This window comes from Vigna angularis, chromosome 1, assembly GCF_016808095.1.
Source record: "Vigna angularis cultivar LongXiaoDou No.4 chromosome 1, ASM1680809v1, whole genome shotgun sequence".
NCBI lineage: Eukaryota > Viridiplantae > Streptophyta > Magnoliopsida > Fabales > Fabaceae > Vigna > Vigna angularis.
In genome coordinates, this window is record NC_068970.1 from 41,353,724 (window position 1) to 41,363,983 (window position 10,260).

General features: G+C 36.6%; 1 protein-coding gene across 2 annotated transcripts; it reads left to right on the forward strand.

Annotated features, from left to right (window-relative positions):
- The first annotated feature begins 1,014 nt into the window (after positions 1-1,014).
- Positions 1,015-9,935, forward strand: LOC108346054 (auxin response factor 6). Of its 2 annotated transcripts, none has more exons than XM_017584993.2 (14): positions 1,015-2,103; positions 2,505-2,617; positions 3,055-3,153; positions 3,283-3,339; positions 3,428-3,583; positions 3,668-3,752; positions 3,933-4,023; positions 6,124-6,288; positions 6,369-6,491; positions 7,257-7,332; positions 7,470-7,617; positions 7,748-8,949; positions 9,083-9,273; positions 9,494-9,935. In XM_017584993.2, exons 1-14 carry the CDS (start codon positions 2,061-2,063, stop codon positions 9,690-9,692), a joined length of 2,748 nt encoding a protein of 915 aa, XP_017440482.1. In that variant the 5' UTR covers positions 1,015-2,060; the 3' UTR covers positions 9,693-9,935. The 2 variants fall into 2 exon arrangements, with proteins under 2 accessions (XP_017440482.1, XP_017440490.1); XM_017585001.2 differs by having other exon boundaries at positions 1,016-2,103; positions 7,751-8,949.
- The last annotated feature ends 325 nt before the right edge of the window (positions 9,936-10,260 follow it).

The window sequence follows — 10,260 nt, forward strand, 5'->3', positions numbered from 1 at the left end:
TATGTTTGAGAAATGATGATTTTTGTGTAACATAAAGGGTTTGACTCCTTTTGACTTTGTTGCCTCCTACCTAGTGCCTATTGGGCATGGAGAGTTGGAATTCAGTCTGAAAGTTGGAGCAGATAATTGTATTATGAAAATTAAAATCACTGCATACATCTGCAATCTGCCATATTCCACCTTTGCATGAGTGCTTATGCAACAAGTTGCCTTCCAATGATGCTCCAAGATCCTCAACATGCTAATGCTACTACTCCTTATCCTACCTTCCATGCATGTTAAATCAACCCTACTTTTCTTCTTCATTCATAATTAATATTAATATCAATGACATCACATAAACAATCCATCAAATTTATGTCTATTATGTCATTAATATATGTAAAATTACGATTTCAAAAACTAAGATTGACCTAAATACATGTAAATTTCTTTAAAGTAAACAGATTAAAAGTTTTGTTTTGAGAAATTAAAGGTTTAGTTTAGTTTTACTGTAATGATAGCAATAATAGTTTCTTCTGCATTAAAGTTAAAATAAATTACTAATTTGTAGTTTAAATGCTTAGACTGTTAATTTAGTTTTAAAAAGTTGAAATATATATTTTAATCACTATAGATGTGAAAAGTCCTTTAAATTAGGTTGATTAGGTTTTTAAAAGGATGAAATATTTATTTAGGTTTCTGAAATGGTAAAAAGTCTTAAAATTTACCTGGTTAATTTTTATAATTATTATATTGGAAACATTAAAGAATTGAATTATACTTATTTTCCCTTCAAAGTTATTAATTGTAGAAATTATTAACAGTCATTTTCAAATCAAAAAGGGAAAATAATGGCACGAGGGCAGCTGTAGAAAAAAACACTAAAGGTAATCCTGATGGTATTTTCACATTAATTATATTTCCTTCTTCCATCCTAGACACCAAAATATGTGATATCACATTCACATGTGTTTATAAATGCTTGACTAGATATAAATAAATGATTAATAAATATATATAAAGCAAAATGCCATCAACTGTGAAACGTTCCCCTCTCTCTTTTTCTCTCCCTAGAAAAGATAAATCATCTGACACAGGAACACACTCTCTTTCTCCTCCTTAAAAAACACCCAAAAACAATGGCGCTTCTGTCTTCTTTCTTTCAAGCATAGAAAGAGAAAAATAACAGTAGTAGCACGACCACAGTCGCCAGCTCCCAAACTGCTACTCATTTTCCATTAACTTGGAAAAACAAATCCCAACCCTTTTTTTTTCTTTCTTTTTTTAATCTCTAAAAGGAGGTGTGTTACACACTGTTTTCTTGTCCCCTCCGCGAAAAAGGAGCGAGTACCTAAGCTTGTGGTAGTTTTCAGTTGCAAGTTTGTTTCGGTTTTCTATCTGCTGTAGAGTGCATGCTTGTGTTGATTCAGAGTTCATTTTGCTCTCTTTTTTTTTTCGGGTTTGCCTGAGATCCGGTACCCTTTGGGATTTGTAGCTCCTTTTGCTGAGATCTGTTTGCTTTTGGAGTTTCTTTGCTTGTTTGGTTGCTGGGTAGTGATTGGTTTTTCGTGTTGTTGCCAAATTTGTTGGTGATATAAAAAGAAAAGAAAGAAAAGATACTGGTGAGTTACTTGTTCTTGGTGCTTCAAGCTCTGTAGGATGAAGTTTTCCGTTGAAGATTGGAACTTGGGGTGGTGGGGGTTGAGGAGGATTGCAAGCGAATGAAGGGTAGGAGTAGAATAAATGCTTTTTGTAGTGAGACTGGTATTGGATGAAAATTGAAAAGGTGAGGATTTCTGAGTTTATTAGTATGTCTATTTGATGGTTGAAGGAATTTTATATCTTGGGTGGTCGAGTTTTGTTTAGATTCAAATTTTTTTTGGTTGTTGAAGGAGTAAAGGTGAAAGAAGAATGGTATTGTGGGGTAAGAAAGAAGAGAAAACAGGGATTGTTGTTTGGTTTGGGGTGAAGGTTGTGGGAATTTTGTTGCTACTAAATTGCTCTACTTAAGAGTTTGCTTAAGATCATTGCTTTTTGGGACTGCGTCTAAGGTTTGAGATTGCTGAAACTTTACTGAAATGAAACTTTCATCAGCAGGTTTTAGTCCTCCACCCCAAGAAGGTACGTGTAAATCTTCTTGTTTTTGTTTCGTTTCCTCTCTCTTTGTATTCTCCATTTCTATTTTTAAGAACTTGTTATTTCTTCCTCATTTCCATGGAATTTGTGCTCAATAAGTACAGTTTTATGTCTAGCATGGTGGTGGGACTCCCTTTTATTTTTTTTAGGAGGGGATTTGGAAATTTTACCCCTTTTGGATGCAGTTTATATTCTTTCTGATGTAGCTAAGAGATCATAGAAGGAATTCGGTTTAATTTGCTGAGCATCTTCCACTTTTCGTTTGATATTTTGCGATCTTGGCTCTGACAACAACGTGCCAAAATCCATTTTGTCCTTTCAGACATTTAGGGAGCAGTTATGAACTTTAACTACCATATTCATGACATTGGGATGGGTTTTTGCAGGAGAAAAGCGAGTTCTAGATTCAGAACTTTGGCATGCATGTGCTGGTCCACTTGTTTCTTTACCAGCTGTTGGAAGCCGTGTAGTATATTTTCCACAAGGTCACAGTGAACAGGTGAGTTGGATTGTAGCATCCACAGAGAAATCCTTATGGGTGTTATCTAGATTTGATGTTACTATGGTATGTTAAAATTAATAAAACGAATCGTCTGCCTTGGACATGAAGATGATGTTTTGGTTGCTCGTCTTCTAAATTGTGACTCAAATTGGTTCTTTTGTCTTGTCTCTTTAGTGTATATGACCGTGTGGGCTGCTAATCTAAGGGCTGGGTTACTATAGTGACTCTTTTGTATACTAATGCTTAACTCACTCTTGAGCATAATTCTTTAGTCTTAAACTGTTGCAGTTTAATGAATTAGCTCTTAGAAATTAGAAATATAATATCTCCAACTACCCTGAGACTATCCGCAATTGAACGTTTTACATTTTATAACATCTGTCTTTTTCTGCATAAGCTACATGAATAACCAGTATCATCATTTTTCTGCTTAGGTTGCTGTGTCTACCAACAGGGAGGTGGATGGCCATATACCAAATTATCCAAGCTTACCGCCTCAGCTTATATGTCAACTTCATAACGTGACTATGCATGTAAGGATTATTTATTTATTTGTTCTTTTACCATAATAATACTGTTTATCTTGGTTACCTTGTTTCTCCCTATGCTGATTACTGCACTCTATTTTCTTTTAACTATTTGTTCATTTCTTTTGTATTCAGGCAGATAATGAGACTGATGAAGTATATGCTCAGATGACTTTGCAACCTCTGAGTCCTGTATGATTCTCTTTCTTAACTGATAACTTCTTGTGTGGGTTTTATGTTTATATTCTAATACAATCTTTTTACTATGGGGTGTTTTCAGCAAGAGCAGAAAGAGGCATACCTTCCAGCGGAGTTAGGCACTCCAAGTAAACAGCCAACAAACTACTTTTGCAAAATTCTGACTGCCAGTGACACCAGCACTCATGGTGGATTTTCTGTTCCTCGTAGGGCAGCTGAAAAAGTTTTTCCTCCTTTGGTAAAATATTAGTGTTATGCTCTAAAACTTTTAACTTGTTCATAAAATCTCTGAATTTCTTAACTTTGTAATTTTGACCCACAGGACTTTTCACAACAGCCTCCCGCTCAAGAGTTAATTGCAAGGGATTTGCATGGTAATGAATGGAAATTCAGACATATCTTCCGAGGTGGGTTGTAAAATCTTATATGTCTTCATTGCAAATGTAGGAGTTGATTTTTTGTTTAAATAATTAATATGTTTTTACTTCAGTATGTTTCTTATTCTGTTGTATTTTTCTTGCCTGTTGCTAAAATTAAGTTCTCTTTCCATTTGTAGTGTTTGAATTTGGTGTGTTTTCTTTCTGCAGGTCAGCCTAAAAGGCATCTACTTACAACTGGATGGAGTGTCTTTGTGAGTGCTAAAAGGCTTGTTGCTGGTGATTCAGTTCTGTTTATCTGGTAAGTAATTTATTGCTCCTCTCTTTCCAAGTTTTTTTTTTCATGTGTTAAAATTGGCCTTTGACAGTAATGTTTGGTTGGCTCATTTGCCTCCCTGAACCAAGCCATATGATTCTTATGTCATTTGGCCATTCAAAAGAATATAGGATTTTTTTTTTATTGATGTGTGTTATTGAAATAATATAGATAAAGAACAATAAATAGAGGAGCACTGTCTCCTCCAAGGGTTTCCTCTTCACAAGGAGCTAATGCTCAACCTACGAAATTAACATCCTTTTCTCTTGTCTCCTTCCCCCATTTATATCTAACTAACACCTCAACTAACTGACTAATTAGTATTATAATTCTTAATTAATTTGGCTTCTCCTTATATCCTAACAACACACTCCTCCTAAATGAGCTTAATCTGATTGCTCATCGTCATCACCATGATCTTCATTTGCCATTCCTATTGATACTCTCCTGCCGTAGGAGGGGAACCCACTGGCAACTGCAAGCAAATTCAAGGCTTGGGTGGTAGTGGGGATTTTGGTGGATTTTGTATAACAGCCTCTGAACCTTCCTTCTGCATTGGCTCCATTAATTAGCAAGTTGTTATCTACAGATGCAGTGAAGTTTCATGCTAAAGGCTTGACTAGTAAGTTGAAATTCCAATATTCCAATACCATTGTTGTTCTGACCAACCATCTTCATTATCAAATCTTGGTCCAACAACTATTAATTATTCATATTATGGAAATCTGAATTTGGGAAAAAAATTATTCTTGGTTGCAACTCCACCTTCAACTTCCTTATTAGTTGACTCACAATCAGGATATCAGGAAATTATCCATACAGCCCATAATTTCCACTCTCTTTATTGATGCATTCACTTCTTCCTCCATCATAATCTTTGTTTCTCTTGTTAATATCACTTCATTTTTGGTTTCTTATGCACTACAAAGGGTGTGGTTCTTGATTACTGAACCTTTTTTACTTTTGCTTTCTGCTTTCTACCATCACACTTAAAAATGCTACTCTTTGAATCAGTTTCCCCTTCTATATACTTCCAACAAAGAGATGGGTAGTTCCACCTTTCTTGTCCAAGAACTTGCTTCTGCTTCAAAGCATTTTGGCTCACTTCCCTCAATTCTATTTTGTCTTGTTCAGTCAAATGTGGATCGCCCTCTTCACTCAACATCTTGTGCAGCAATAGTTTGGGCTCTAAATTGTTGATTCTATCTTTCAAGAACATTGGGGAAGTCTCCATTTCTTTGCTGCAAGATTCCATCTCAGTTTGCACTTCTTGCTTCATGGCATTCAATCTTTCGAAGATGTGGCTACAATAGCTATCTTTGAATCTTTTTTTTAAGCTGTGTAAATTGATTCCCAATCTGAATCTGTTATCTTGACACCAATTATAGAAGCAAAGCATTGTCACGTCATCCATGTTCATGAATGCACTGCATCTTATCAAATGAATGAATATCTTGCACTTCAAAGAATTTTTCAGCCCTTGCAATCCAACCAATTGGATCTGGCCCCAAAAACGCTGGCAGCTTTCTTATGACCCAAATTTGTGCTTCCTCCATGTTTGATGCTGGCTCTCCCTTAAAGACCCATCAGGTCAGACCAGTTTGTTAGGAACCCAGAGTTTAAAAGATAAAGGAAGATTTATTGAATAGAATGAAAAGAACAAGAAATAGGAGAGCACTCTATCCTTGAAGGGCTTCCCCTTAACAAAGCTAATCCCAATCTACAAAATTAACATCCTTTTCTCTCCTCTCGTTCCCCTACTTATATCTAACGAACACCTCAAATAACTAAATAATCTTCTAACTATCTTAACTAATTTCTGTTCTCCGGATATCCTAACAATAATACGTTTCATGTTTTATAATATTTTGATCAGTTTCTATTTTGAGCCAGGGGTCCTTAATTGAGTTTCTGTTGACGTATGGTCCTGATTATTGTGATGGTTCAGGCTTTATAGGAGTTGTTGCTTCTTATTTCTTCTAGCTACTTGCTTTTTAATCCAGACTTGAATGATACTATGCCCAGCATAGTTACTTTTTTATTAATTATCTGATAATTGGTCTAATTGAAGTGTATTTTCTTCAGGAATGAAAAGAATCAATTGCTTCTTGGCATTCGGCGTGCTAATCGTCCTCAACCTGTGATGCCTTCATCAGTCTTGTCCAGTGATAGTATGCACTTGGGGCTTCTTGCTGCTGCAGCTCATGCAGCTGCGACTAACAGCCGTTTCACCATCTTTTATAACCCAAGGTACAACTGCCCTACATTTGTAGACTTTCGTGTGATGATATATTTACTTAAATTGACAATTTTTTTTCTTTTTAATTCAGAGCTAGCCCATCGGAATTTGTTATACCTTTAGCAAAGTATGTTAAAGCTGTATATCATACTCGTGTGTCTGTCGGTATGCGCTTCAGGATGCTGTTTGAAACAGAGGAATCTAGTATTCGTCGGTATGTTTTTGTAACTTATTGAAAATGATAGATGAACTGCTTTGTTATTTTCTATATTCTGGTAATGTAGAGTATGCGATATGATTTAAAAAAAATTTCAATAAGCATAAGCTGCAACCTGTATTTGTAGAAATATTCTTGGCTTGTTAGGAATGATGACTATGCTTTTCTCTTTTGAGGTGCTTTTAGTTGCTCATTCTTCTGTACGCATAATTGGGATGCTGAATATTCTACGAGACTAGGAGCTATAGAAACATTAATCTGGTGACTATGGATTTACGTCATAAATATTGGATTAATGATTTTCATTGGTTATTCGAATAAAGAACTTGATGTGGAGCTTTATTCTAACGGTTGCTATGTACGTAAGATTTTCTCTAAAATAAGTTGTAATTCATATCTTGTTTCCAATGACATGAAATATAGGTGAATGGCATTATAAAGTTTGATTCTTTATTGATACTTAAATCAAATGCAGTGCATACATATATAATTCAAGTATTCAGAGATGGTGTAAATTAATTGCTTTGATATCACTTTTCCTTCTTTTTATTTTTTTCAATGATGGTCTATAATTTGTTATAATGAGAGATGAAGTGGAAACATGAATACGAATGAATGATTATTTTGACCCTCAAAAATGCTGTATTATGTATAAAGTTGTTAAAATAATATTCATTGACATTAATAAGGTCAATCAGTTTGTAGAGTTGGTGTTCATACGTGTTTGTACAAATTTGTTTATTTATCTATATGTTCACGCAGATACATGGGCACAATAACTGGAATTAGTGACCTGGACTCTGTTCGGTGGCCAAATTCTCATTGGCGCTCAGTCAAGGTTTGTCTAGAATTTATCAGATATTTCATTTATGTGATATAGTTATATAAAGATCGATAATATCTTGCTTTAAAAACAGTTTATGTCTCATTAGGGGTTGAGGAAGGATTTTAAAATGGTTTTTTCTTGAGATGCAGGTTGGCTGGGATGAATCCACAGCAGGAGAGAGGCAACCCCGGGTTTCTTTATGGGAAATTGAGCCATTAACTACATTTCCAATGTATCCATCTCCATTCCCCCTTAGGCTCAAGAGACCATGGCCTCCAGGAATGCCTTCATTCAATGGTATGCTTCTTGCCAAATATTAGTGAACTATGTGATGACCTGATTTATTTTCAACTTACAAAGCAGTTTTACATTTCTAAGTCAATTTCATTTATGTATCAACGGATTGACTCTCCCCTATGGATCGTAGCAGGCTTGAAGGATGATGATTTTGGTTTAAATTCTTCACTAATGTGGCTTCGAGACTCAGACAGAGGTCTTCCATCTCTTAATTTTCCGGGGATTGGTGTTAGTCCTTGGATGCAGCCAAGGCTTGATCCCTCAATGGTGAACTATCAAACAGACGTGTACCAAGCAATGGCTGCCGCTGCACTTCAGGATATGTGGAGTTCAGATCCTTCCAAACAACATCCTACTTCCTTACTTCAATTTCAGCAACCACAGAACTTCCTGAATAGGACTTCTCCCACAGTGCAGACTCAGATCTTGCAGCAATCTCAATCTCAGCAATCGTTTCCAAATAGTCAAGAAATACCACATCCATCTCAATCTCAGGCTCAGACTCTAACACATTTTCAGCAGCATTTGCAGCATCAGCATTCATTCAATAATCAGAACCAGCATCATCTTCTACAGCAGCAACAACAGCAGCAACAATCACAACAACCGCAGCAGCAACAACAGCAACTGCAGCAGCAACAAGTGATTGATCATCAGCAGATTTCAAGTGCTGTCTCTACAATGTCTCAGTTTGTTTCAGCACCTCAATCCCAATCGCCACCCATGCAAGCTATCTCTTCACTGGGACATCAGCAGAGTTTTTCTGATTCAAACGGGAACCCTGTAACTAATGCTATTGTTTCTCCCCTGCATAGTATTTTGGGTTCATTTCCCCAGGATGAAACATCTCACCTTCTCAATCTTCCTAGAACCTCATGGGTTCCTGTTCAACCTTCAACTGCATGGCCACCCTCCAAACGTGTTGCAGTGGATCCTCTCCTTCCTTCTGGGGCATCTCAATGTGTTCTGCCTCAAGTGGAACAGTTAGGGCAACCACAGAGTACCATGGCTCAAAATGCAATTACATTGCCACCCTTTCCTAGTAGAGAGTGTGCTATAGAAGGAAGCAGTGATCCGCAAAATCATATTTTGTTTGGAGTAAATATAGAGCCCTCATCACTGCTAATGCATAATGGGTTGTCAAGCCTCAAGGGAGTTAGCAGCAACTGTGGCCCACCAACTATACCTTTCCAATCATCTAATTACCTGAACACCACAAGCACTGATTCTTCAATGAATCCTGGAATGGCACACAATATTGGTGAGTCGGGCTTCCTGCAAACCCCAGAAAATGGAGGGCAAGGAAACCCACCGATCAAAACCTTTGTAAAGGTGAGATTTTCCCATGGGTGTATTTTCTTCAAAATTAAATGTTATATATTTTCTCTTGCTATATTTTTGTGGTTCACAATAAAAGTGGCCTATTAATAGTTGATTTTTATATTGCATATATATTTTTTGACAGGTTTATAAGTCAGGGTCCTTTGGAAGATCATTGGATATTACAAAATTTACCAGCTACCATGAGCTACGCGGTGAGCTTGCTCGCATGTTTGGCCTTGAAGGTGAGTTGGAGGACCCTGTGAGATCAGGCTGGCAGCTTGTATTCGTTGACCAAGAGAATGATGTTCTTCTCCTCGGTGATGGCCCATGGCCGTAAGTATTCTTGGTTTCTTTTATTTCTAAATGAAATCCCATGGCACTTTAGAATATCTGCATAGACAATTCTCATTGTCTGCCATGTGTTTTTATCCCTAGTGGTGATAGCTTGTATATTCTGGATTTCATTTCTCTTTAGTTTTTGTGAAAGCAAATGACCTATTGACCAGGTTCTTTTCTCACACCTTTAAGATCGTACATGTTTTTGGTGGAACAGGGAATTTGTAAATAGTGTAGGGTGCATCAAGATACTTTCCCCTCAGGAAGTGCAGCAAATGGGCAACAATGGCCTTGAGCTTCTTAACTCAGTCCCAATCCAAAGGCTCTCTAGTGGCGTGTGTGATGACTATGCAGGCCATGAGGACCCAAGAAGTATTAGCACTGGGATAACAACTGTGGGTTCTTTAAACTACTGATATGACAGTCAATACCATGAATCTCTTTTCTCACTTGTATTATTACTCCTTCTCCACCCTTTGTCAATGGCAATGGTGGGAAGTACTGCCTAGTTGTAGTTTATAGGCTACCTGTTAGCCTTTTGTTTTTGTTTTCATGTTTTTGCTTCTTAGGACCATTTATAAGCTAAACATGTAACTATATGGCATCATGTCAATGTGCTATCTACAATATATTGATTACTTGATCGTTTAGAAGCTCAACTCAACGCATAAAGAGTGAATATAGCTCTCTTTCCCTATCTGAGGATAATTAATTATTACTTTTACCTTTGACTTTGATCATTGGGGCATGTGTATATTACCAAGAGTTTTTACTTGATAGGTGAAGGTAAATACTAGACTTCACTGCAAAATCTTATCAATTATGTAGATTCAGTGGAGGATAATAGAGGAAATTGGAGTGTTGGACTTATCGAACTTTTTGACATCTAAACATCTTGGGAACTGTTGATGTGACACTTAAAACATGAAGAGGACACCAAAACCATGTGATGTGTCTCTCTTAACATAAAAGGACTGTGAACAG